We start from the raw sequence: 27,949 nt of genomic DNA on the forward strand, positions 1-27,949 counted from the left end.
CGGGATGACGTTTTATGGACGCTTGCGCGCGGAATTTAAACTGCGGCGGTTTACGCGGCGTTAAGACTTCTTAAGGTTAGCGGAACTGAGGTTTCCTGGCACTCTGCGTTTCTCTTCCTTGCTGACCCTCTGAGTGGCCATGGACTCGTCGCTTCAGGCCCGCCTGTTTCCCGGTCTCGCCATCAAGATCCAACGCAGTAATGGTGAGGAGCGGGGTCCCTAGGTCAAGGGGACTCGTGAGCGGTGAGGCGACTGAAATTACTGCCCCTCTCCCGGACACACACACTCACACGAAGGCTGAAATTACTGCCCCTCCCCAGGCACAAAGACACACAATGGGCGCTCTCTCTCTCTCCCCCTTCCCCTTCCCCGCCCCGCCTTCCTCACCTTCCTCACCTTCCTCATCTTCCTCACCTTCCTCACCTTCCTCCCTCCTTCCTTGCACTCACTCACTCACTCCGGGTCTCTGCATTATCAGTCATTCTTTTCTACACAGGAGTGAGAGTCCCTGCGCTGGACGTGAGTCCCTTCCAGTTCTCCGGGAGTGGGCGGACCCTCTCCGAGGCTGGTAGACCTCCCACGGAAGTTGGGGCTTCTAAATTCACTTCCCTTCCAAAATTCTCCCCTAAAAATGCTCTGCCCTTGTGGGGACCTCGGCCTCCTGGCTCCTCTACTCTCGAATAAATACTGCATAGTTGCAGTATGTCAAGCACTGGAATTTAGGGTAAACGGGACAGAAAATATTCCTGTTCTTGAGGAGCTTGTAGTCGTTCTCTCTTTCGTATAAGCAGCTACCGCAGTTCCAGCAGGTCTAATACACGTGTCATTAGGAGATGGACAGACATGACCGCCAGAAGTGAGTTAGGAAAACCCAAGAGGGCCAGATCCTCAATGCTGTGTTGAGGAACAGTTCATCTAAGGGCTATAGGGACTCCTCGGCTCAAACATACTTTGTGTGCTCTCTTCTGTAGGCTCTCTCTCTTTTTTTTTTTTTTAGGCTCTCTTTTGAGTAGGGGTGAATCCTTATCCCATGCAGCTCAATTTTAAACCCTGTCCCCTGCCTGCCTCACTGTGGATATTCTAAAGATGAAGCCCAGTTGGTTGATTTGTTTCTCTTAGTGTTTTGTTAAGGCAGTTGCCTGTTCCTTCAAGTTCACTCCACTTTGGGACTCTCTGTGGAATCCTAAAAGTGAAGCTTTCAGGAAAGAGATGGATAACTCTGTTTTTTTAATACTTTATAGGCTTAATTCACAGTGCCAATGTAAGGACTGTGAACTTGGAGAAATCCTGTGTTTCAGTGGAATGGACAGAAGGAGATACCACAAAGGGCAAAGAGGTAGGGTTCTATGAGAATTCCTCTACCACATTTAATGTCTTCCTACATAAAGGTCTGTGCAGAAGTGGAATCTGTGAGAGCCTAGTTTCTGATGCTGTGCTCTTCTCCCTTACACCTATAATCGTAGCACTTTGAGAGGCTGAGGCGGGCGGATCACCTGAGGTCAGGGATTCAAGACCAGCCTGGCCAACATGGTGAAACCCCGTCTCTACTAAAAATAAAAAATTAGCCGGGCATGGTGGTGCACGCCTGTAATCCCAGCTACTCAGGAGGCTGAGGCAGGAGAATTGCTTGAACCCAGGAGGCGGAGGTTGTGGAACCAAAACCACACCACTGCACTCCAGCCTGGGCAACAGAGTGAGACTCTTTTTTTGTTGTTGTTCGTTTGTTTGTTTTGGGGGGATGAGGTTTCCAGGCTCAAGGACTCTGCTTTAAAAAAAAACAAAATATTGGCTGGGTGCAGTGGCTCTTGCTTTTAATCCTAGCACTTTGGGAGGCCTTGGCTGGAGGATTGCTTAAGCCTAGGAGTTCAAGACCAGCCTGGGGAAAATGTTGAAACCTTGTCTCCCTATAAGAAATGAAAAATTAGCAGGGTATGGTGGGTTGTGCCTGTGGTTCCAGCTACTCAGGAAGCTGAGGTGAAAGGATCAATTTAGCCTGGGAGGTTGAGTCTGCAGTGAACCATGATCCAGCCACTGTACTCCAGCCACTGCATCTTTGGGCGACAGGGTGAGACCTTTCCTAAAAGAAAAAAAAGATCTTCTTGGTTAGGCATGGTGGCTCACATCTATAATGCCAGTACTTTGGGAGGCCCAGGTGGGCAGATCGCTTTGAGCTTAGTTCAGGACCAGGCTGGGCAATATGACAAAACCCTATTTCTATAAAAAATACAAAAAAAATCAGCCAGCATGGTGGCACATGCCTGCAGTCCCAGCTTCTCTGGAGGCTGAGGCTGGAGACTCAATTACCTGAGTCTGGGAGGAGATTTGGAGGAGAGCACTGTGACTTAGACATTTATGTTGTAGCGGCATTGTGGTATAGTGAAAAAAGGTCACTGGGCTAGGAGTATGAAACCCTGGGTTCTAGTCTGGCTCTGCCACTGCTTTGTGTTCTCAGGCATGTTTCTGCCCCTCTTCGAAGTTTAGTTTCCTCATCTATAAAGTGGGGATGATTATAATATCTACTTCAACAGAGCTGTTGTGAGGATTTACTCAGCAAATTTTCTGGACTGCTTCAAAAATGCTAGACACTTATTGGGTGCTAGGGATACGGAGGTGATGGAGACAGACTCTTGGACCCTCTTCAGAGGAGCTTTAATAAGATAATAGATGTGGCTGGGCACAGTACCTGTAATCCTAGGCACTTTAGGAGGCTGGGGCAGGAGGCCAAGGAATTTGAGGCCAGCCGGGCAATATAGCAACACCTCATCTCTACTAAAAATAAAAAACAATTAGCCAGTCATAGTGGCTTGCGCCTGTGGTCCCAGCTACCCCAGAGGCTAAGGCAGTAGGATCGCTTGAGCCCAGGAGTTCAAGGCTACAATGAGCCACTGCACTCCAGCCTGGGTGACAGAGTGGGACCCTGTCTTAAAATAAACAAGTAAATAAATAAATAAGATAAAACATGTAAAAAGCTTGCTTAGCATAGTACATATAGTAGAGATATTTAAGTAGTATATTTGAGAAATAAAAGGATTGAATACTTTATATTATCTGTCCCTAAAGAATCAAGAGGTTCCTAAAATTTTAACCAGCTATTATCAGTCCTTTGTGATTCGTTTTTTGTTTTTGTTGTTTAGAATTGTATGTCTTTTCTCACCTCACATCAAATACTGCTTTTAGAATGAAGTCCAAACTTACTTTGTTTTTTTTTTTTTTTTTGAGACTTAATCTTGCTCTATCTTCCAGGCCAGAGGGTAGTGGTGTAATCTTGGCTCACTGCAACTTCCGCCTCCTGGGTCTGAGCAATACTCCCACCTCAGCCTCCTGAGTAGCTGGGACTACAAGCATGCACCACTAAGCCCGGCTAATTTTTGTATTTTTAGTAGAGACAGGGTTTCACCATGTTGGCCACAGTGCTCTCCTCCAAATCTCCTCCCAGACTCAGGTGATTGATTCTCCTGACCTCGTGATCTGCCAGTCTCTGCCTCTGAAAATGCTGGGATTACAGGCGTGAGCCACCGTACCTGGCCGGTCCAAACTTCTTAGTGGGGCATTCAGCGCCCTTTCAAGCTCTGATTCTAATCACCCTTTTTCTTTGTACCACACAACTCTTCTTCCACATATCCTATGCCCTGGCAAATGAAGCAGTTTACTACTCTGACTGTGTCTAGTTCCCTGCTGCCTTTACACTCTGATTATTACACGCCTGTAATCTCCTGGATGTTCACCCTGAATTATCAACATGAGAATCAGTTGATTGTCAGTGCAAGGCTTAAAACTGGATTTCTTTGGGTTTTTTGTTTTGTTTTGTTTCGAGACGGAGTCTGGCTCTGTCCTCCAGGTTGGAGTGCAATGGTGCACTCTCAGCTCACTGAAACCTCTGCCTCCCGGGTTCAAGCAATTCTCCTGCCTCAGCCTCCCAAGTAGCTGGGATTACAGGTGTGCACCACCACACCGGCTAATTTTTGTATTTTTAAGTAGAGACCGGGTTTCACTATGTTGGTCAGGCTGGTCTTAAACCCCTGATCTTGTGATCCTCCCGCCTCAGCCTCCCACAGTGCTGGGATTACAGGCGTGAGCCACCGCGCCTAGCTTAGTTTTCTTTGTTGTTTAGGGGTTGGAAATGGGGGAGATATGTACCAAGAGACTGTAGCTAGAAATGTGGATAGAAATGTGATTACTGAAATGTTTGCCAGCTTTTACATTTAATGATTCTATCCTCCTTTTTCTTATCTCATTCTGCTTTGATTTCCTTTGTGCATATGAGTTACAATCCCCATTAGAAATTGAGCTCAGCTGGGCGCGGTAGCTCATGCCTGCAATCCCAGCACTTTGGGAGGCCGAGGCAGGTGGATCACGAGGTCAAGAGATCGAGACCATCCTGGTCAACATGGTGAAACCCCGTCTCTACTAAAAATACAAAAAAATTAACTGGGCACGGTGGCTCGTGCCTGTAATCTCAGCTACTCAGGAGGCTGAGGCAGGGGAATTGCCTGAATCCAGGAGGCGGAGGTTGCGGCGAGCCGAGATTGCACCATTGCACTCCAGCTTAGGTAACAAGAGTGAAACTCCGTCTCAAAAAAAAAAAAAGAAATTGAGCTCATGGGCTGGGTGTGGTGGCTCACGCCTGTAATCCCAGCACTTTGGGAGGCTGAGGCAGGTGGATGACAAGGTCAGGAGTTCAAAACCATCCTGGCGAACATGGTGAAACCCCATCTCTACTAAAAATAAAAAAATTATCTGGGCTTGGTGGCGCCTTCCTGTAATCCCAGCTAGTCAGGAGGCTTAGGCAGGAGAATTGCTTGAACTGGAACCTGGGAGGCAGAGGTTGCAGTGAGTGGAGATTGCGCCACTGCACTCCAGCCTGGGCTACAGAGCGAGACTCCCATCTCAAAAAAAAAAAAAAAAGAATTTGAACTTATGGTGGCAGGGATGATATATGTCTTAATTTATCTTTAAATACCTTCCCCCTGCACACTGCTGTCTTCTTGGTGCCTAACAAACGTCTGAATAGGCAGCTAATAACTGCAGTTTGTTCTCTAGGCAGTAAAGCTCTCACCCTGTAGTACATGCTCTGTCACTTTTCGAAATACAAATAACAAAGTTGGGACAAATTTGATATGTTTGACCCTGTTGTAAAGTTATGCTGGTGAAATTTGAGTTGTTCCTAAAGGATTGCAGGACTCTGATGATGTAAACTTAGAATTGTGACTTCATTGCAGGCATCAACAGGAAATAGGTAAGGCATGAGCAGGAAGCTGTAACTGGGGAAGAAGTTTCTGGGCCTGGTAGAAAATGTAGGTAATCTTAGAGTTAGGTAGCAGCTGCCAGGAACTCGCCCCTGCCCATAAGATCCTAAAGGGCCCCCATTTGACTCTCACCAGACAGTTAGAACTTGTTTCCTCCTCTGTGTCAGCCAGCAAGAGGTGCTTGGGGGGCTGTGTCCAGCAGGACCTCACTGCCCAGCAGAACAGCTGGGGAGCCAAGTGGCCTATATCGGCTGTGGAGTACCTGACTGTTTGCCTGCCTGTCTGCCCTCTTCAACTCATTCTTATCACTGACATCTACGGTTGGCTTGGAAATCAGAAACCCATATCCATCTAGATGGTAAACCATTATTAAGGAGTAGCTGTTTTATAGCTATTTGTACTTAACGGAATTTAAAGTTGGTAAAGTTTGAATTTAGGGGTAGCCTTGTCTATAGAAATTTATTTATTTATTTATTTGTTTGTTTTTGAGATGGGAGTCTAAGCTCTGTTACCCAGGCTGGAGGGCAATGGTGCAGTCTCAGCTTAATGCAGCCTCCACCTCCTGGGTTCCAGCAATTCTTCTGCCTCAGACTTGGGGGGGCCAGGCACAGTGGCTCACGGCTGTAATCCCAGCACTTTAGGAGGCCTAGGTGGGCAGATCACCTGAGGCCAGGAGTTTGAAACCAGTCTGGCCAACATGGTGAAACCCTGTCTCTACTAAAAATACAAAAATTAGCTGGGCTTAGTGGTGCATGCTTGTAGTCCTAGCTACTCGGGAGGCTGAGATGGGAGAATTGCTCAGACCCAGGAAGTGGAGGTTGCAGTGAGCCGAGATCACGCCACTACCCTCCAGCCCAGAAGACAGAGTAAGACTCAGTCTCAAAAAAAAAAAAAAAAAAAGCCAGTCGCAGTGGCTCACACCTGTTATCCCAGCACCTTGGAGGCCGAGGCAGGTGGATCACGAGGTCATGAGTTCAAGACCAGCCTGTCCAATATGGTGAACTCCATCTCTACTAAAAGTACAAAAATTAGCTGGGCTTGGTGGCATGTGCCTGTAATCCCAGCTACTCAGGAGGCTGAGGCAGGAGAATCCCTTGAACCTGGGAAGCGAGATTGCAGTAAGCCGAGATCGTGCCACTGCACTCTAGCCTGGGTGACAGAGTGAGACTCTGTCTCGAAAAAAAAAATGTGTTTGGATTGGACAAACAATGTTTCACTGAAACTTTACTTGCTCCTTACAGATTGATTTTGATGATGTGGCTGCAATAAACCCAGAACTCTTACAGCCTCTTCCCTTACATCCAAAGGGCAATCTGCCCCTGCAGGAAAATGTAACAGTCCAGGTAGGCGCCTATCATCTGGCTGCAGCCAGTGCCCCACAGGATTCACTTTGCTTATTGGCTTTTTGCTGATTGATTGTCTGGCATTTTAGCATAGTACATGGGCCCAGGACAGTCCCTTGAGAATTGATAAGAGCCATATATTGTGATAGTTTGATTTGTTTTTCAGAAACAAAAACGGAGATCCGTCAACTCTAAAATTCCTGCTCCAAGAGAAGGTAAGTGGATTTCTACCAGCTTACTGTCATGGAATTTGTGTCAGGAATGATGTTTCTAGGGCTTAGAGTTGTGGAAGCTCCTTTTTTGCGGGTGGTTTCTTCTTTGTTTTTTTTTCTTTGAGACAGAGTCTCACTCTGTTGTCAGGCTGGAGTGCAATGCCATGATCTGAGCTCACTGCAACTTCCTACTCCCTGGTTCAAGTGACTCTCCTGCCTCAGCCTGCTGAGTAGCTGGGATTATAGGCACGTGCCACCATGCCCAGCTAATTTTTGTATTTTTAGTAGAGATGGGGTTTCATCATGTTGGCCAGGATGATCTCGATCTCCTGACCTCATGGTCCACCTGCCTTGGCTTCCCAAAGTGCTGGGATTACAGGCTTGAGCTACTGTGCCCAGCCTGCAGGTCATTTCTATGTGGACTGTCTTGCCTGTGTTCCAAGCATCTTTCTCTATGAGGAAGAATCCAACCTACAGCTATCAGGCCAACCTCTAAGGGACCTGGTGCATTTAGGAAATTTGCTGCCTGGCCTAGAAACCTTTTCTGTAGAATGCAGAGCCTGATGCTGAGGAGTGGGAATCAGCCATTGGCAGTCCTATTTTCTTCCCTCAGGGCTCAGCTCCCTCAGGCGAACAGTATGCCTTGGAGAGAGGCTTTGAAAAAGGGAGACACTAGGTCTGGGCTGTTGAGAAGTATGGTAGGTGGCGCTATAGAGAGGGGTGACTGGGGCTGGAGAGAATAACAGCAATGCCTGGTGGTCTAGGAGAAGGGTGGGCTCTCGCTGCAGAAATAGTCTATGAAAACCTATTTTGACAACATGATAAATTGTGACTCTAGGGTGTAAGCTGACCAAAAGATCCAGCTTAAAGCCAATTGTATCTTGAAGGCTGGGTGACCTGCACAGCCATCCAGGTCTAGGGGTCATCATTGCCCTGAAATGATCCAGCTACCTCAGGGACTCACAGAATATTTGGCTGGAGCTTCGGGTGCTGGGGGCCTTGAGTGGAGGGTGGTGCCATTGCAAGCTTGGGCCTGAGTGTTGTGGTACTGACCCTTTCTTGCTGGGTGTACCATAAGGCCATGCAGGAGAGTTGGAACTGGCAGCAGTCTCATTCCATGTTCATGTCCTCAAAAGATATTGCCACAGCTCCTTTTTTTTTTCAAAGGCAGGGTCTCTCTTGGTTGTTCATGCTCGAGTACCATGGTATGATCATAACTCACTGTAGCCTTGAACTCCTGGGCTCAGGCAATCCTCCCACCTCAGCCTCCCATGTAGCTGAGACAAGTGTGCCCCACCACACCTGGCTAATTTTTTTTTTTTTTTTTTTTTTTGTAGAGACAAGGTCTCACTGTGTTGCCTGGGTTGGTCTCAAACTCCTGGCCTCAAGTGATCCTCCTGCTTCAGCCTCCCAAAGTGCTAGGATTGGAGGCAAGAGCCACCATGCCCTGCCAATAGCTCTTTTTTTTTCCTTAAGATGGGATCTTGCTTTGTTGCCAAAGCTGGTCTTGAACTCCTAGCTTCAAGCAATCCTCCTGCCTCAGCCTCCCAAAGTGCTGGGACTACAGGCACACACCACCAGGCCAAGCTACACAGCTCATTTTAATGGAAAAAAAAAATCTTTAAGGCTGGGAGCGGTGGCTCACGCCTGTAATCCCAGCACTTTGGGAGGCCGAGGTGGGCAGATGACGAGATCAGGAGTTTGAGACCAGCCTGGCCAACATGGCAAAACCCCGTCTCTACTAAAAATACAAAAATTGGCTGGGCGTGGTGGTGGGCGCCTGTAATCCCAGCTACTTGGGAGGCTGAGGCAGGAGAATTGCTTGAACCCAGGAGGCAGAGGTTGCAGTGAACCAAGATCATTCCATTGCACTCGGCCTGGGTGACAAGAGCAAGACCCTCTCAACAACAAAAAAAAATACAAAAAATTAGCCAGGCATGGTGGTGCATGCCTATAGTCCCAGCTACTCAGGAGGCTAAGGTAGGAGAATTGCTTGAACTCAGGAGGCAGAGGTTGCAGTGAGCTGAGATCACACCACGACTGCATTCCAGCCTGAACGACAGAATGAGAAAAAAAAATCTTTATAAAAATGTGCATGCTGTTCAACAGTGGAACTGAAACACAGGAATGCAGGTCAGGCGTAGTGGCTCAAACCTGTAATCACAGCACTTTGGGAGGCCGAGGCAGGGCAGATCACTTGAGGTCAGGAGTTCAAGACTAGCCTGGCCAACATGGTGAAACCCCATCGCTGCTAAAAATACAAAAATTAGCCAGGTGTGATGGGGGGTACGCCTGTAATCCCAGTTACTCAGGAGGCCGAGCCATGAGAATCACTTGAACCCAGAGGCGGAGGTTGCAGTGAGCCAAAATGGTGCCACTGCATTCCAGCCTGAGCAACAGAGTGAGACTCCATCTCAAAAAAAAAAAAAATTACATATCATCTGGGGCTAGATATGATAGCTTACACCTGTAAGCCCAGTGCTTTGGGAAGTTGAGGCAGGAGGATGGCTTGAACTCTGGAGTTTGAGACCAGACTGGGCAACATAGCAGGAACCAATCTAATTATAAAATCATTGGGGAAATATAAATATTGTAAAAATTCAATACATGGATTTATATACAGCCGTCAGCCTAAACTTAGAATACTCAGAAATTCAGTAGAAGTTGGTTTTGTTGGCTGAGCACAGTGGCTCATGCCTGTAATCCCATCACTTTGGGAGGCTGAGGCAGGCAGATCACTTAAGGTGAGGAGTTCAAAACCAGCCTGGCCAACATGGTGAAAACCCTGTCTCTACTAATGAAACAAAAAAAAAATTCGGGTGTCATGGCACACACCTATAATCCCAGTTACTTGGGGGGCTGAAGCATGAGAATTGCTTGAACCCAGCAGATGGAGGTTGCAGTGAGCTGAGATCATAACAGTACACTCCAGCCTGGGCTACAGAGTGAAACTGTGTCAAAAAAAAATAAAGTAAAATAAGTGGGTTTTGCCTATATGATACTGTATGTTCTGTTTCCAAATTTATGGCTCGATGTATTTTATAGAGGACATATGGTTTCTCCTTATGGAAGGAAACTATATGGAAAAGTAGAAATTGATAAGAATTCAAGTATAACTCAACTGTTTTTCTCAGGTAAGCGTTTTTTTTTTGTTTTTGTTTTTGTTTTAAGACAGAGTCTCGCTTTGTTGCCAGGCTGGAGTGCAATGGCACAATCTTGGCTCACTGCAACCTCTGCCTCCCAGGTTCAAGCAATTCTCCTGCCTCAGCCTCCCAAGTAGCTGGTACTATAGGCACGCACCACCACGCTTAGCTAATTTTTGTATTTTTTGTTTGTTTGTTTTTTTGAGACAGAGTCTTGCTCTGTTGCTAGGCTGGAGTGCAGTGGCGTGATCTCAGCTCACCGGAACCTCCGTCTCCCAGGTTCAAGCGACTCCCCTGCCTCAGCATCCTGAGCAGCTGGGACTACAGGCATGCGCCACCATGCCTGGCTAATTTTTTGTATTTTAGTAGAGACAGGGTTTCCATGTTGGCCAGGATGCTCTCAATCTCCCGACCTCGTGATCTGCCCACCTCGGTCTCCCAAAGTGCTGGGATTACAGGCACGAGCCACCGTGCCCAGCCTAATTTTTGTATTTTTAGTAGAGACGGGGTTTTACCATGTTGGCCAGGATGGTCTTGATCTCTTGACTTCATGATCCCCCTGGCTTGGGCTCCCAAAGTGCTGGGATTACAGGTGTGAGCCACCATGCCCGGGGCCGGCATTTTTTTTTTTGTTTTTTTGAGACAGAGCCTCACTCTGTCACCCAGGCTGGAGTTCAGTGGTGTGATCTGCTCATTACAACCTCTGCCCCTGGGTTCAAGCGATTCTCCTGCCTCAGCCTCCCAAGTAGCTGGGATTACAGGCACCTGCTACTGTGCCCGGCTAATTTTTTAGTATTTTTAGTAGAGACGGGGTTTCACCATCTTGGCCAGGCTGATCTTGAACTCCTGACCTCATGATCCACCGCCTCAGCCTCCCAAAGTGCTGGGATTACAGGTGTGAGCCACCATGCCCAGCCAGCATTTTTTAAAGACTCCAGAAAATCAATATAACTGATTCTAGGGGTTTCTTATGATGTGGCCCTGGCCTGGCTCTATAATTTGACAGCCCTGGGTTCATATCCTGGCTCTGACATTTATTTACTAGCAGAGTCACGTTGTACAGGTTACTTAATGTCTCTGAACCTGAATGTCCTCTTCCATGAGTTAAGTCCTCATGAAAGGACTTAACCTTATGATGTCTTGAGGTATAGGAAGATTGTATAATGGGAGATACTGCTATGGTTCAGATTCATAATACTGGGCCAAGCTCATGCCTGTAATCCTAGCACTTTGGGAGGCCAAGGCGGGTGGATCACTTGAGGTCAGGAGTTCAAGACCAATCTGGACCAACATGATGAAATACTGTCTCTACTAAAAATAGAAAATTAGCCAAGTATGGTGTGCACCTGTAATCCCAGCTACTTGGGAGGCTGAGGCATGAGAATCACTTGAACCTGGGAGGTGGAGGTTGCAGTGAGCCAAGATCACGCCACTGCACTCCAGCCTGGTTGACAGAGTGAGACTCTGTCTCAAAACAATGATTCATAATGCTTTTTCTCAAGGACTTGGATTAGGTCTCTCTCCAGAAATGTTTTCAGGATGACTATAGGTCCCTGTACTTACTCAAGACAGATGCTCTTTGTGGGAGATATCTTTGCCCTCAGGAGCTCCTGGATTTGCACAATGTGGACGAATAGGTTTTGGGGTTACTGGTACTTGGTCTTTCTAATTTTTCCTTTCTTTGGGTGGAAGGAATATGGGAAGTTGGTGGGCCCCTTTCCTGGTGGCTGGGACCTAGTTCACCTTGTACGGAAACTTGGAGGTTTGCCCCGACCGCCCTCCAGATCATGCAGCACTGAGTGGCTTCTGCTCACGGTTCTCCAGGTCTTCGAAGCCGTTCCATTCGCATGTCCACTGTCTCAGAGCTTCGTGTCACTGCTCAGGAGAATGATATGGAGGTGGAGCTGCCTGCAGCTGCAAACTCCCGCAAGCAGTTTTCAATTCCTTGTGAGTAATGAATGTGCTCTCCCTGTTTGAAGACCTGGAGCAGGATTCTCTCACATTGCTCTGTCCCTGTGCTGGAATATCCTAAAATTCATCCATTCCCCCAGCTTCAGTACTGGTCTGCTCCTGCCCTACCAACATGGCTTTCTTATTTGGAAATCATCTCTTTTTTTAAAGAATTAATTGAAACACACACACACACACACACACACACACAGATGTGTACACATAGCATGGAGTATACAGTTATGTGAATTTTCATAAATTGAACACACTCATGTAACTAACATGATCAGAGCTCCTGAGTTCAAGCCCTGTTTGTCACATGGGGGCATGTTTTCTGTGGCCATGTAATCAGTCGCAAGAAGTGAGACTGGGCAGGAGCCCTCTGACACAGTTGAGGAGTTGTCACAGCTAAGGTCTAAGTACACATAGCATTGAGTATATAGTTCAGTGAATTTTCATAAACTGAACACGCTCATGTAGCTAACATGATCAGAGCATTACCACTACTTCCCAGTTGGGCACATTTCCAGCTCCTAATCCCCCCAAAGGTACACATAATCCTGACTTCTAATAGCATTAATTAGCTTTTTTTCTTTTTGTACTTTATTTTATTTATTTATGTATTTATTTTTTGAGATGGAGTCTCACTCTGTCACCCAGGCTAGAGTGCAGTGGCATGATTTTGGCTTACTGCAACCTCTGCCTCCTGGGTTCAACCAATTCTCCCGCCTCAGCTTCCTGAGTAGCTGGGACTACAGGCATGTGCCACCATGTGTGGCTAATTTTTGTATTTTTAGTAGAGGTGGGGTTTCACCATGTTGGCCAGGCTGGTCTCAAACAACTGGCCTCAAGTGATCCACCCACCTCGGCCTCCTAAAGGGCTGGGATTACAGGCGTCAGCCACTGCACTTGGCCCTCTTTTTGTACTTTATTATTTTTTTTTTTTAGACATAGTTTCGCTCTTGTTGCCCAGGCTGGAGTGCAATGGCAGGATCTTGGCTCATTGCAACCTTCACTTCCTAGGTTCAAGTGATTCTCCTGCCTCAGCCTCCCGGGTAGCTAAGATTACAGGCATGCACCGCCATGCCCAGCTAATTTTGTATTTTTCTTAGAGACAGGGTTTCTCCATGTTAGTCATGCTGGTCTTAAACTCCCAACCTCAGGTGATCCACCTACCTTGGCCTCCCAAAGTGCTGGGATTACAGGCATGAGCCACCATGCCAGGCCCTCTTTTTATACTTTTTTTTTTTTGAGACAGAGTGATCCGCCCGCCTGCAGTGGCTCACACTTGTAACCCCAACACTTTTTGGGAGGCTGAGGCGAGCTGATCACTTCGCCATGTTGGCCAGGCTGGTCTCAAACTCCTGACCTCATGATCTGCCTGCCTTGGCCTCCAAAAGTGCTGGGATTACAGGCATCTGCTACAGTGCCCAGCCCTTTTTGTACTTTATATAAATTGAATTTTAAAAACTTTTAAATGAGCTAGGTGAGGTGTGGAAAATTAATAGAAATAAATTAAAAATTTTAATGTGAATTGTTTGTCAATCTTTAATAATTATGTAAAGTAGATGCAAATTTGATAAGACACACAACCATTACACTTTACATATATCAAATTCAACTCTAATAGGATTAAGGTAATTGAATGGGTCATGACCAGGTATGGGAAGTGTAATAAGGTGTTGTGGACTGGACCTTTCTGTATTGAATCAGTCTGGTTAGTTGTTGCTCTAGTTCCCTGTCACCTTGGCTTTTCAGTCTTTGCTCCTTTTAACCACCTGGGTTCCTGAGGCTTTGGAGAAGTCAGAAAGGCCTGGCTTTTATCACTAAGGCCAGGCCGGCCTGGCCTGAGAACCCATGCTTAGGTGAAGTCTAAAGCATTCAGGCCTTCACAGGCTTTTCCCTTCATGTCAAAGCCCATGTTGAATATTTAAGATATTTTAACCCCAGGAGCCAGCCCTTGCAGAAAGGGTGGTCAAGGTCAGAGTATAGGCTGAGGTGAAGGGAAAAGTGCAAGCTCTGCACATACTGTAGGAGCCTTGCTGAGCAGGTAGGTTGGAGCCCTCCTGGCCCATAACCAGGTCCATGCGCTCAGGTGAGGACATGCGCTCAGACTGTGGTACACCTGCCTGCTTCTCCAGTGACTATTGTTCCCCCTCTACAGCAGGGCCCCCTAGGCCTTCCTGCTCTGCAGTGGCTGAAATACCATTGACGATGGTCAGCGAGGAGGTGGAAGAGCAAGTCCATTCCGTCCGAGGCAGGTCTTCTGCAAACCCTGTGAACTCAGGTAGACACATTGAGCTATCTGCTGTTCTGCTTCTAGTGAGGCACAGATAACATCCTGTCCTAAACCTGGCCTACCTTAGCCCCTGAGTTAAAGCCCTGTTTGTCACAAGGGGGCATATTTTCCTCTGGCCATGGAATCAATCTTTCATTATCAAGACAAAACAAGGGGCCGGGGTGTGGTGGCGCATGCCTGTAATCCCAGCACTGTGGGAGTCTGAGGCAGGCGGACCACGAGGTCAAGAGATCAAGACCATCCTGGCCAACATGGTGAAACCCTGTCTCTGCTAAAAATACAAAAAATTAGCTGGCATGGTGGTGTGCACCTGTAGTCCCAGCTACTCAGGAGGCTGAGGCAGGATAATCACTTGAACCTGGGAGGTGGATGTTGCAGAGAGCCGAGATCGCACCACTGCACTCTAGCCTAGCGACAGAGCAAGACTCCGTCTCAAAAAAAAAGACAAAATGGGCTGGGCGTGGTGGCTCACGCCTATTATCCCAGCACTTTGGGAGGCCGAGGCGGGTGGATCACGAGGTCAAGAGATTGAGACCATCCTGGTCAACATGGTGAAACCCCGTCTCTACTAAAAATACAAAAAATTAGCTGGGCATGGTGGCGCATGCCTGTAATCCCAGCTACTCAGGAGGCTGAGGCAGGAGAATTGCCTGAACCGAGGAGGCGGAGGTTGCGGTGAGCCGAGATCACGCCATTGCACTCCAGCCTGGGTAACAAGAGCGAAACTCCATCTCAAAAAAGAAAGACAAAACAAGGACTGCCTCACCTCTGTGGTTGTTGAGAAAACAGCCAAGAAGGCATAGGGAGAACTTGGGTTAGAACTGGAGTGCTGTTATCACTATTTGACTTCATATTGGCCAAGTCACTACTTTGTGGACTTGTCCATCCAGAGAATCACATCTATTTCTTCTTCTCTTTGCATATAGTGATTTAAGAGTAAGGATCTAGAGAAGGCCTCTGCCTGGGAAAGACCCAGTACTCAGTAATGGCCAGAGAAGAGTAGGCTGGCCTAGACTGGTAACAGAGTGTGTTTCCTTTTTTTTATTTTTATTTTTTTGTAGTTCGGAGGAAATCATGTATTGTGAAGGAAGTGGAAAAAATGAAGAACAAGCGAGAAGAGAAGAAGGCCCCGAACTCTGAAATGAGAATGAAGCGAGCTCAGGTACCTTTCTTGGGAGGCTAGGGCAAGAGTTTTTGGACAGGTATCCTTAACCGAAACCCTGCAGGCAACAGAGATAGAGCTGGGCCCTGGCATTTCTGAGGCTGCAGTTCTTGAGGCCCCAATTCTTTTTTTTTTTTTGAGACTGAGTCTTGCTTTGTCGCCCAGGCTGGAGTGCACTGGTGTGATCTCGGCTCACTGCAACCTTCACTTCTAGTTTCAAGTGATTCTTTTGCCTCAGCCTCCCAAGTAGCTGGGATTACAGGCGTGTGCCAGCTAATTTTTTGTACATTTAGTAGAGACAGAGTTTCACTATTTTGCCCAGGCTGGTCTGGAACTCCTGGCCTCAAGTGATTCAACTGCTTTGGCCTTCCAAAGTGCTGGGAGTATAGGCATGAACCACTGAGCCTGACCTCTGAGGCTCCAATTCTGATATCCAGGAAATTTAACTGGTTTCTTATCAGGATTCAGAGAACAAATAATTTAGAATTTTTCCTGAAGGCCCTCAGATGAGGAATATTTAATGCTGATTGTCTAGTAAGCAAACCCATCACATGCTCACATGGCATGATGGCCAGAAGGGCTGAAGGGCACAGTTGGTCCAATTTTTCCCACCCTCCCCAAGGTTATACATGTTGGAGGGCAGGGACTGCAGTATGGTCCCCTTAACTGGGTTAATTCCTTTTAGGAAACCCAGTCTGCTGCTGTGCCTCCTAAAATGTGGAACTGGCCTAGTCCCAGTTCCTAGCGTGCTTTGGTGTATCCTCAGGCCTGTCTGCCAATCTCTTCCCCAGGGTTCTGAGTTCTTGACCTAGAGCCAGGGCAGGGACTTTGACAACTATGAAGGGTGGTGAGCAAAGAGCTGTTGCTGCTGCTGCATAGAGGTCTGAGAGAACTTATATCTTAACAGTCTGCCCTTTTGCACTCTCGTCTCAAACCAGGAGTATGACAGTAGTTTTCCAAACTGGGAATTTGCCCGAATGATTAAAGAATTTCGGGCTACTTTGGAATGTCATCCACTTACTATGACTGATCCTGTAAGTACATCCAAAGACTTCTCTTCCTTGAGTAAGTATACAATTGAGGGACAGAAAACTTTACAGGAATGAGGGCATGCAGGAATCTTTATTCACCTTTGAGGGTTTTTTTTTTTTTTTTGAGATGGGGGTCTCACTCTGTCACCCAGGCTGGAGTGCAGTGGTACGATCTTGGATCACTGCAACCTCAACCTCCCTGAGCTAGAGTGATCCTCCCCACCCCAGCCTCCCAAGGAGCTGAGACCACAGAGGCATTCTATCACGCCCTGCTGATTTTTTGTATTTTTGGTAGAGACAGGGTTTCAACATATTGCCCAGGCCGATCTCAAACTTCTGGGTTCAAGCGATCCACCCGCCTTGACCTCCCAAATGTTGGGATTACAGGCATAAGCCACCATGCCTGGCTGAGATTATTTTTTCTTCTTTTTCTTTTCTTCTTTTTTTTTTTTTTCTTGTCACCTTACTCTGAGCACTGCAGATGAGATTATTTTTTAATACCCTTTGGTGGGCTGGAGCTAGTGAGGCCCACGTGGGAGGAGTCTTATCTTTATAAACTGGGTTCCACCACTACTACCATAGGTTGGCTAGATTGCTGCATTAGTAAGAATCATGAAAGTAGGGCTGAAACTCCTATAGGCAGCAGAGTGAGAAAAAGGGGAACAAAATCCAGTGCTGTCTTCTCGTGCTCTGGAGTATCTAATTGAGGATGCAGGGGTCCTAGTGTTAGATCTTGACCTTTGAGTGGGCCAGACATGGGATTGAAAGGAGTGGGAGTTCTGGACAAGCTTGCTTTTTAAATTGCTCTCATCCTTTGCTGTTGGTTGCCTCCTATCATCTGCTTACAGATCGAAGAGCACAGAATATGTGTCTGTGTTAGGAAACGCCCACTGAATAAGCAAGGTAAGTCTTGTTCTGTCAGGAAGAGGCTTCAGACTGACTAAGGGGCCTTCTGTTTCCACGGAGCAACCCCTGAAATACTCTCCTTCTGCAGAATTGGCCAAGAAAGAAATTGATGTGATTTCCATTCCTAGCAAGTGTCTCCTCTTAGTACATGAACCCAAGTTGAAAGTGGACTTAACAAAGTATCTGGAGAACCAAGCATTCTGCTTTGACTTTGCATTTGATGAAACAGCTTCAAATGAAGTCGTCTATAGGTTAGTCATTGTATCCATTTTTCCCTCCTTGTGCCCCTCTATCCCCTTTTTCTTGTGAGACATTTTGGCAACACTACTGACAGACATGCTGAATTCTGAGGCTCTTCCCCGCTTCTTGTGTTTTCTTTGGGTCATACCCTTTTACAGCTTTGCGGCCCATCCTTGAGTGGATCCTGAATGAGGTATCACCCGCTACAGGCTGAGGCAGGGCTGGCCAGACTCCAGGGGTTCTTTCTGTGCCTTATGCAGCCACCCCGTTGCTCACTGGGCTTCACAGACTTGGAGAACTCCAGATCTGCTCTATCTGCTCTTCTGCTCTTTTTTTTTTTTTTTTTTTTTTTTGGTTCTTAGAAGAATGCTATTCTTAAAAGGAGGAATCAACCCTGAGAACTCTGCAGCGGAAGGGTGGCAGGTCGTGTTCCAGGGAGCACATTTTGAGAACAGATACAAATACTCTACCCCTCTTCTCCTAGGTTCACAGCAAGGCCACTGGTACAGACAATCTTTGAAGGTGGAAAAGCAACTTGTTTTGCTTATGGCCAGACAGGAAGTGGCAAGACACATGTGAGTATTGAGGCCTGGTAGAGAAAGAGCCTTTCCATTGTACAATCCTCGGTTCCCACAAAGGGAGACAGTGAGTTTCTTAAGAAAGGCCCCAGCTGGGCACGGTGGCTCATGCCTGTAATCCCAGCACTTTGGCAGGCCAAGGTAGGTGGATCACCTGAGGTCAGGATTTTGAGACCAGCCTGGCCAACATGGCAAAACCCAGCCTCTATTAAAAATACAAAAATAGGGCCGGGCGCGGTGGCTCACGCCTGTAATCCCAGCACTTTGGGAGGCCGAGGCGGGTGGATCACGAGGTCAAGAGATCGAGACCATCCTGGTCAACATGGTGAAACGCCATCTCTACTAATACAAAAAATTAGCTGGGCATGGTGGCGCATGCCTGTAATCCCAGCTACTCAGGAGGCTGAGGCAGGAGAATTGCCTGAACCCAGGAGGCGGAGGTTGTGGTGAGCCGAGATCGCGCCATTGCACTCCAGCCTGGATAATGAGCGAAACTCCGTCTCAAAAAAAAAAAAAATACAAAAATAGCCTGGCAAGGTGGGCACCTGTTATCCCAACTACTTGGGAGGCTGAGGCAGGAGAATTGCTTGAACCCGGGAGGGCAGAGGTTGCAGTGAGCCAAGATTGCACCATTGCAGTCCGGCCTAGGCCACAGACAGAGAAGACTCTGTCTTTAAAAAAAAAAAAAATGGCCCTTTGCACCAGATAGCCTTGCCATGTCAGATTCAGGGAGGGGCTTTAGGTCCAGCCTTCTGGCCTTGTTGTGGCCCACTGTGGTAATGGAGCCAGCAGTGCTCTGCCCTAGGCCAATGGCCCTTTTCCATGGTCTTCTACTCCTTCCTTTTGCAGACTATGGGCGGAGACCTCTCTGGGAAAGCTCAGAATGCATCTAAAGGGATCTACGCCATGGCCTGTAAGTACTGTGTACTGCTGCTTCAGGGTTGGGCATTAAAAGGCAGCTTGCTTGCTTAGCCAGCTTCTCTCCCTCAGCCCGAGATGTCTTCCTCCTGAAGAATCAACCCTGCTATCGGAAATTGGGCCTGGAAGTCTATGTGACATTCTTCGAGATCTACAATGGGAAGGTAGCTGGCAGGAAGCCCCTTGTTTACGCTGTTGGGGCCCTGAACTTTTTAAAACCTTGAAGTTGGCTAGAAGCTGTTAAGCCACTGAAGGGCCACTCTGCTCTGGCATGTGTAGGTGGTTTCATCTGATGATGAGATGGCACCTAAGTTCAACAAGTGTGGCGAGAATGCTCCTCAGGGCCCCCTCACAGGTGCAAGGTTTGCCTGTGTGTGCCCTGACCTCCCTCAACCTACCTCCTTCATCACTTCTTCCCTGATTGTGCACATTCAGTCTCATATTCATTCTTTCCCTCCCTGCACCCCCATATATCTCTATCTCTCTCTCTATTCACTGTGTGCTTCTGCAGAGTTCCTTCCCTAGACTGGGATATAGATAATAAAAATAGCTAATATTTCTCACTCATAAGATATTAGGAGCTGGGCATGGTGGCTCATACCTGTAATCCCAGGACTTTGGGAGGCTGAGGTGGATAGATCACCTGAGGTTGGGAGTTCCAAGAGCAGCCTGGCCAACATGGTGAAACCCTGTCTCTACTAAAAATACAAAAAAATTAGCTGGGTGTGGTGGCGGGCACCTGTAATCCCAGCTACTCAGGAGGCTGAGGCAGGAGAATGGCTTGAACCCAGGAGGCGGAGGTTGCAGTAAGGCAAGATTGTGCTATTGCACTCCAGCTTCAGTGACAAGAGCAAAACTCCATCTCAAAAAAAAAAAGAGGAGCTATACACTATTCTAAGCACTTTACTTTTCTTAGCTTTACAGATGAGACGCAAGGCTAGAGTGGTTGTTAACTTGCCCAGGCTCACACAGCTAATAAGGTAGCAGAGTTACAGCAAACTGAGGCAGTTTGGCTCCGATTCCAACTATATTACTCTCTGTTAGGCCAGCATCCATCAGCTCATACTCTCTGCCTTTCCTGCTGCTAGCTCCTGTCTGAGCTGAGCAGGGTCTATAGGAGGAAGCAGTCGGGTGGGGTGCCCGGTGCCCAGTGGCTTTAGCCTCATTCCCCCTGCCTGGCACAGCTGTTTGACCTGCTCAACAAGAAGGCCAAGCTGCGTGTGCTGGAGGACGGCAAGCAACAGGTGCAGGTGGTGGGGCTGCAGGAGCACCTGGTTAACTCTGCTGATGATGTCATCAAGATGATCGACATGGGCAGCGCCTGCAGGTCAGAGTCCTGGTGAGGGGAAGGAGTGACCTCATGTCTGATTCATGAGTAGAGTCTAGCTCTGAGCACAAGTTTCCACAGAGTGCTGCTTTGCCTAGTTTGGTAAGGGCTGCAAAGGCCTCTGCTTTATGGGGTCTCAATAAGACATAAGCCAGGGCCAGAGGCTTATCAGAACCAAGTCAGGTCAGGCACAGTGGCTCACACTTACAATCTCAGCACTTTGGGAAAACAAGGCAGGAGGATCACTTCAGGCCAGGAGTTTTAGGTTGCAGTGAGCTATGATTGTCATGCAGACTGGAGTGCAGTGTGCAGAGTGAGACCCTGTATCAAAAAAAATAAAAATAAAAACAAGTCAAAGTGTTACCCCAGAGGCATGCTTCCTGGCTCCTCTGGGTTCCTCCTTGCTCTTCCCTTCCTTTATAATGGAAGTCAGGAGCTCTCGGTCTGTTCTGGGCTGGAAGTAACGAGTTCACAGCCCCTCTGCACAGAAATAGGGGAGCACTTTTCCACTAGGGCTATAGACATTGTTATAGTGGGGTGCTAGGCAGCTATGGACACCCAGGGAGTGGGCTGCCCTCTACAGGGTCCTCAAGTTCTGGCAGGTGGTTCATAACAGCTTTCCCCTTCCCTGTGGGCCCTTTAGCAGAGGCAATTTATCCTTCCCCATGTCCTTCTAGGCCCCCAGGTCTGGCAAAGGCCCTAGTCCAGAATCTAGTACTAATTTGGCTGCCAGGAAAATGTATTAGGTCCAGAGCTAGAGGGAGAACTGCTACCTAGGGAGGGCAAGATGGAAGCCTGGGACAGGAAGACACAGGACTTCACCTCCTGACCTGTGTCCCTCCCTTCCTAGAGAACTACTGTGGACTGGGGTGCCACAGGGGCTGGTGACCCCAGAATCTCATAACCTTTCTTTACCACAGAACCTCTGGGCAGACATTTGCCAACTCCAATTCCTCCCGCTCCCACGCCTGCTTCCAGATTCTTCTTCGAGCCAAAGGGAGAATGCATGGCAAGTTCTCTTTGGTAGATCTGGCAGGGAATGAACGAGGTGCAGACACTTCCAGTGCTGACCGGCAGACCCGCATGGAGGGTGCAGAGATCAACAAGAGTCTCTTAGCCCTGAAGGTAATGGGGCAGCTAAAGCTGGTTGTCCAGGAGAGCTGCTGGGAAGCGATAGGGAGTGGTCAGTGCAAGGAAAGAAGGGACCTCAATTGTTCCTGCTGTCCCCCACAGGAGTGCATCAGGGCTCTGGGACAGAACAAGGCTCACACCCCATTCCGTGAGAGCAAGCTGACACAGGTGCTGAGAGACTCCTTCATCGGGGAGAACTCTAGGACTTGCATGGTGAGTAGGGTCACCTTGAAGGTGATGGTGCAAGATAAGACAGAGTTGCTCTCCACAGAAACTGCAGGACCTCCTTGGCAGGAAGCTCAGCACTGCTGGCTGCCTGGGTTTCCAGGCTCTGCTATGACTGGGCTTCCAGACCCTGCTTTAATGTACCACCCTTCTCATGGCCTAACCAAGTGGGGAGGAAAGGATGTACTCCCTTTAAGATGTGTAGGTGCAGCTCTTGGTTTGGGCGAGGTCATTCCTCCATTACCTAATGAAAAGGGGGTTCCAGAATTCAGAATATGGGCCTTTGGGTCAGTAGGAGAGGGCAGTCCTTGTCTCTTCCATGGCTTCCCTCAGGTTCACTGGCTCCCAGCCTAGAAAACAGAAATAGCCTGGGTCATATAAGGCTGTGTCCTTTTTTTTTTTTTGAGATGGAATTTTGCACTTGTTGCCCAGGCTGGAGTGCAACGGTGTGATCTCAGCTCATTGCAACCTCCGCCTCCCAGGTTCAAGCGATTCTCTTGCCTCGGCCTCCCGAGTAGCTGGGATTACAGCCATGAGCCACCATGCCCAGCTAATTTTTGTATTTTTAGTAGAGGTGGGGTTTCTCCATGTTGGTCAGGCTGGTCTCAAACTCCCGACCTCAGGTGATCCACCTGCCTCAGCCTCCCAAAGTTCCAAGATTACAGACATGAGCCACCGCGCCTGGCTGGCTTCGTCCTTGAATGACTTCCTCCTCCCAGTTTTATCCCCAAGCCCTCGTTTGTGAGATCTGCCATCCTGCCCTTCAAGAGAATATTCTTCCCTACACTTTGGGTAGGGGCCTTTTCATGAAGAAGGTGGGATTTTCTGGCTAAGCTCTAAACCCTTTTACCTAAGGCATTATCCCTTGGCCTAAGGGAACTGAAGTTTCCAGCAGAAGCCACAGAGCTTTAAGATAGGACCTTGGGCTGGGCGTGGTAGCTCATACCTGTAATTCCAGAACTTCAGGAGGCCAAAGTGGGCACATCACCTAAGGTTGGGAGTTGGAGACCAGCCTGACCAACATGGAGAAACTCCATCTCTACTAAAAATACAAAATTAGCCAGGCATGGTGGCACATGCCTATAATCCCAGCTACTTGAGAGGCTGAGGCAGGAGAATCGCTTGAACCCAAGAGGCAGAGGTTGCAGTGAGCCAAGATTGCACCACTGCACTCCAGCCTGGGCAACAAGCGTGAAACTCTATCTCAAAAAAAAAACAAAACCAAGATAGGACCTTGGTAGCAAGACTGTCACAGTAAAGGAATAAAGAAGCAAAAGATAATTAGATGTGCCTTTAAAAGCAGGAAACCAATGTCTAAGGCACCTTAAATTGCAATGCCCATGGGGCAAGTGGCCTAGCACAGCACGGTGCTAAATGAGTCCTCCCACCAATACCATGTGGGTCTCCACAGCTTGAAGAGACTCCCCGATTAGAGGCCCCTTGGGGGCAGGCTATCTAGTGTCCTCACCCGTGATTCTCAGACTTCAATCACCTACCCGTCTTTTGCAGATTGCCATGATCTCACCGGGCATAAGCTCCTGTGACTATACTTTAAACACACTGAGATATGCAGACAGGTACTAGTACCTACGGTTGCTGGGATGGGGAACAGGACTGGGCAAGGGAAGGGCAATGATGAGAGGGAAGGAGGCTCTGGGGCCTCAGGGCCTACCGTATACTCCTGTGTGACTCTGAACCTGAGGCTTGAGAGTTCAGTCATGATGCTACTAGGTCTGTCCCAGTCCTTTCTGGGCCCTGCTGGGGAGTCAGCAGGGTGAGGGTCTTTTCCAGTCCAGCTTTAGTCTACGCCATCTTTCCTTGGCTGAAGGCAAGGCTGCTTCCATCCCCTTCAAGCCTCAAGCTTCAAAGTCTGGGTGGTGCTGTGCTCCTGTGGTGAGTACCAAGGGGCCTGCTGTGGGACCTGAGACCTCCTTGTTTCCTCAGGGTCAAGGAGCTGAGCCCCCACAGTGGGCCCAGTGGAGAACAGTCGATTCAAATGGAAACAGAAGAGATGGAAGCCTGCTCTAACGGGGCACTGATTCCAGGCAATGTAAGGGGCAGGATGGGGCTGAGCAAGACAGAAGTGTGGCCTGCTGAGGTGGCAACTGGGTCACACAGTTGTCTCTCCTTTTGTCTCCTTGAGTTATCCAAGGAAGAGGAGGAACTGTCTTCCCAGTTGTCCAGCTTTAATGAAGCCATGACTCAGATCAGGGAGCTGGAGGAGAGGGCCGTGGAAGAGCTCAAGGAGATCATACAGGTAGGCAGCTGGCCCTGGCCAGGGAGCTGGATGGCCACCCCAGCATGGCCCTCAGAATGCTCCACATGATTCCCAGAACATGACCTGGGCCTTATTCCCACAGGTGTTCAGGTTGAGGTGGCAAGAAGCAGCCCTCTACACCAGCACTCCTTAATTCTTTGCCTGTTAACTCGGCTGTTCTTCTAATTATCACATCCCCTTCTGCAGGCTGGCACACATAAGTTTTCTGACATCACCCTAACCAGAGCTAGTCTCTCCTCCGTGCTCCTGATTGAGGGTTTGGAGGGTGATCCATATGCACAAATCTTGTCTTGTTTTTTTTTGGTGAATGTTGCAGCTTTTGTGCTGAAACCAAGGGCCAAAAACATGAAGTATAGCTAATAGGCCCTAAGGTAAGACTTGAGATCAATCCTGACTCTTCCATTAACAAGCTGATTTCCTTGTGAAGGTCATTTAACCTCACTGGGCCTCAGTTTTTGCATCTCTAAAACAGTCAAGGTAGGATGGCTGTATTTGAGGATTCAGTAATATGCTTGGTTTTTTTTCTTTGTTTTTTTTTAAGCACTATGAAGGAAAAGTAATATGCTTATAAAGTGCCCAGTGTGTGGTCAGGGTTTAGTAAGTGGTAGGTGCCACTGCTACTGTAATCCCTACTGAGGAATAGCAAGTGACAGGGAGGCAGGAATTTACGTCCTAATGGCAGGGCGCTCAGAGGATTGCAGAGCAGGAAGGAAGAACTTGGGGCAGGTTTAACTGAGGAGGGACCGTGAAGGATAAGTGCTCAGGCATGGCCTCCCCTTCCTGGAGTGCTCAGGGTTACAAAGTTTTGAAAGGACATGGCACTTTGAGGATAAATGAGAGGCTAAGCATGATTAGAGCAAAAGGAGTGAACAGGTGATGGAGGGTGATTAAGGCTGTGGACAGGTCAGCAGGGATCTGATGCTAAAGAGCCTTCTAGATGGTTCATCTCATAGGCCTGGACTGCATCATGAGGACAGTGGAAGCCTTTGGAGGGTGTTAAGCAGAGTGGCGACATGGGCATATGAGAGCTTTAGATATATCGTGTGGCCACCATGTGGAGCCTGCTTTGGAGGCTTGGGAAAAGCAAAGGTAGAAGCAGTTAGGAGATTGTTGGAAAGAGTTCAGAGAAATTAGTGTCGGCCGGGCGCAGTGCCTCATGCCTATAATCCTAGCACTCTGGGAGGCCAAGGCAGGTGGATCACGAGGTCAGGAGTTCGAGACTAGCCTGACCAACATGGTGAAATCGTGTCTCTACTAAAAATGCAAAAAATTAGCGGTGTGGTGGCTGGCGCCTGTAATCCTAGCTACTCGGGAGGCTGAGGCAGGAGAATTGCTTGAACCTGGGAGGCATGGGAGGCAGAGGCTGTAGTGAGCTGAGTTCACACAACTGCACTCTAGCCTGGGTGACAGCAAGACTCCGTCTCAAAAAAAAGAGAAACTAGTGCCTAGTTTCTGTGTCTGTGGCCATGGGATTGGAATGAGGGCATGAGATTCAGAAACTACTTAGATATACAAGCATCAAAATCTTACATACACCTCCCCCTCCCCCAAAATATGTACTCTGTATATATATGTTTTTGTTTCTCACTCTGTCACCCAGGCTAGTGTGTAGTGGCTCAGTATCGGCTCATTGCAGCCTCCATCTCCCAGGTTCAAACAATTCTCCTGCCTCAGCCTCCTGAGTACCTGGGATTACCTTGAGATCAAAAAAAATTTTTCATATTTTTAGTACAGATGGGGTTTCACCATGTTGGCCAGGCTGGTCTTGAACTCCTGACATCAAGTGATCCACCTACCTCAGCCTCTCAAAGTGCTGGGATTACAGGTATGAGCCATGCCACCCAGCCCCAGCTGATTTTTGTATTTTCAGTAGAGACAGGGTTTCATCATGTTGACCAGGCTGGTCTTGAACTCCTGACCTCAAGGCCTGCCTCTGCCTCCCAAAGTGCTGGGATTACAGGTGTCAGCTACCATGGTCGGCCTATATCTGTTACTTTTGTTTGTTTTTTTGAGACAGAGTTTTGCTTTTGTTGCCCAGGCTGGAGTGCAATGGTGCGATCTTGGTTCACTGCAACCTCCACCTCCCAGGTTCAAGTGATTCTCCCGTCTCAGCCTCCCAAGTAGCTGGGATTAATTTTATATTTTTAGTAGAGATGGGGTTTCTCCATGTTGGTCAGGCTGGTCTCAAACTCCTGACCTCAGGAGATCCACCCATCTCAGCTTCCCAAAGTGCTGGTATTACAGGCGTGAGTCATTGCACCCAGCCATATATCTGTTATTTAAAAAGAATCATTTGGCCAGGTGCAGTGGGTCATCCCTGTAATCCCAACACTTTGGGAGGTTAAGGCGGGAGGATCACTTGAGCCCACACAACCAGCCTGGGCAACATGGTGAGGCCCCATCTCCACACAAAATAAAAATAAATATCCCAAAATGATGTGTGCAGCAAAAATAATAAATAAAAAGAACTACTTAGGGAACAGAATTAAGAGGATTTGTTGACAAATAGGGTGAAAGAATAAAGTCACCTGGGCTGGGCATGGTGGTTCACGCCTGTAATCCCAGCACTTTGGGAGGCTGAGATGGGCGGATTACTAGATTAGTGGTTCAAGACCAGCCTGGCCAATATCGTGAAACCCCATCTCTACTAAAAATACAATTAGCTGGGTATGGTGGGGCGTGCCTGTAATCCTAGCTACTCAGGAGGCTGAGACAGGAGAATCACTTGAACCTGGGAGGCGAAGGTTGCAGTGAGCTGAGATCACGCTACTGCACTCCAGCCTGGGTGACAGAGGGAGAGTCCATCACAGAAAAAAAGGAAGAAAGTCACTGAAGTTTCTGGCTTGGGCATCCGGACCAATGATGTCATTTATTTGACATAGGAGATGGGGATCAGTTTAGGGTAGGAAGAGGATGAATTCAAGCTAGGGATTTCCTTGGGGAGAGAGTCAACAGGCAGGGTATGGGCCATGGACCAAAGGTAAGGCATCTACCCAGGTGTCTGCATTGCAGTTGGTAGGACCCCAGGAATGATTTGCTAAATGGTTATTGAACTGACAAGGTCCTCCCTATGTTGTAGCAAGGACCAGGATGGCTTGAGCTCTCTGAGATGACTGAGCAGCCGGACTATGACCTGGAGACCTTTGTGAACAAAGCGGAATCTGCTCTGGCCCAGCAAGCCAAACACTTCTCAGCCCTGCAAGGTGGGTGTGGCTGGATGGGGTGCAGGTGGATGATGGTGGCCTCTGCTCTTGGGCAGCTGCAGATGACGGCAACTCTGCCCTGAATAAATGGGGGCTCCTCAGACTCTCACTAACCCCATATCTACCACCACCTCTTTCTTCCAGATGTCATCAGGGCCTTGCGCCTGGCCATGCAACTGGAAGAACAGGCTAGCAGACAAATAAGCCGTAAGAAACGGCCCCAGTGATGACTGCAAATAAAGAACTGTTTGGTTTGACACACAGCCTCTTCCCCAACCTTCCCCAGAGAACTTTGGGCACCTCGTGGGTCTAGGCAGGGTCTTACCTGGGACAGCTTCTGGCTGTCCAAGTATGGGGGCAACTGGGCCCAGGGCAGCTAGGGAGAGGGTCAGAATGACATGGGACACTCCTTTCCTTTTCCACAGTTGTCACCCTCGAGGGAGGAAAGAGCTCTTAGTCACCTTTTCATATTGCCCTTCTTTCCATCGTGGGGATTGCTCTCAGCATAGAGCTTTCTCAGCAGTGGAATGACTTCCTGGGGTTGTCCTGGCTCTGGGGAGAGAAACGGCGCCTTTAGTCCAGCGCTCTGCTGGCTCTAAACCTTCTACACCTTTGGCACTGAATGTCTTGTACTTTAAAAATATTTTTCTGAGACCTCTTTCTATCTTACTGTCTTCCTAGAGATCCAAGAGAATCCCTATTGTTTTGTTTTATGTGTTTATACATTGTATGTAACAATAAAGAGAAAAAAATGAAT

General features: G+C 48.1%; 1 protein-coding gene across 3 annotated transcripts; it reads left to right on the top strand.

Annotated features, from left to right (window-relative positions):
• On the top strand, window positions 1-27,948 carry KIF2C (kinesin family member 2C). 3 transcript variants are annotated; one of them, XM_012434473.2, is made up of 21 exons: window positions 2-203; window positions 1,242-1,336; window positions 6,488-6,589; window positions 6,756-6,804; window positions 11,769-11,891; window positions 14,062-14,181; window positions 15,255-15,355; window positions 16,294-16,389; window positions 17,235-17,289; window positions 17,381-17,543; window positions 18,017-18,107; window positions 18,960-19,023; window positions 19,101-19,192; window positions 20,213-20,355; window positions 21,276-21,480; window positions 21,589-21,699; window positions 23,221-23,288; window positions 23,656-23,761; window positions 23,855-23,968; window positions 27,069-27,192; window positions 27,337-27,948. In XM_012434473.2, the coding sequence occupies exons 1-21, from the start codon at window positions 140-142 to the stop codon at window positions 27,417-27,419; spliced, it is 2,169 nt and encodes a 722-aa protein (XP_012289896.2). In that variant the 5' UTR covers window positions 2-139; the 3' UTR covers window positions 27,420-27,948. The 3 variants fall into 3 exon arrangements, with proteins under 3 accessions (XP_012289897.1, XP_012289896.2, XP_012289895.2); XM_012434472.2 differs by having other exon boundaries at window positions 3-203; window positions 14,059-14,181; XM_012434474.2 differs by lacking the exons at window positions 23,221-23,288; window positions 23,656-23,761; window positions 23,855-23,968 and having other exon boundaries at window positions 1-203; window positions 14,059-14,181.
• Window position 27,949: the final 1 nt, after the last annotated feature.

Source organism: Aotus nancymaae, unplaced genomic scaffold, assembly GCF_030222135.1.
Source record: "Aotus nancymaae isolate 86718 unplaced genomic scaffold, 86718_ANA_hifiasm-v0.15.2.pri h1tg000007l, whole genome shotgun sequence".
Classification (NCBI taxonomy): Eukaryota; Metazoa; Chordata; class Mammalia; order Primates; family Aotidae; genus Aotus; species Aotus nancymaae.

Coding starts and splice junctions, on each gene's coding strand:
- KIF2C (XM_012434472.2), top strand. CDS start 140: ATGGACTCGTCGCTTCAGGCCCGCCTGTTTCCCGGTCTCGCCATCAAG. Junction 204..1,241: donor CAAGATCCAACGCAGTAATG/GTGAGGAGCGGG, acceptor AATACTTTATAG/GCTTAATTCACAGTGCCAAT. Junction 27,193..27,336: donor ACACTTCTCAGCCCTGCAAG/GTGGGTGTGGCT, acceptor TCTTTCTTCCAG/ATGTCATCAGGGCCTTGCGC.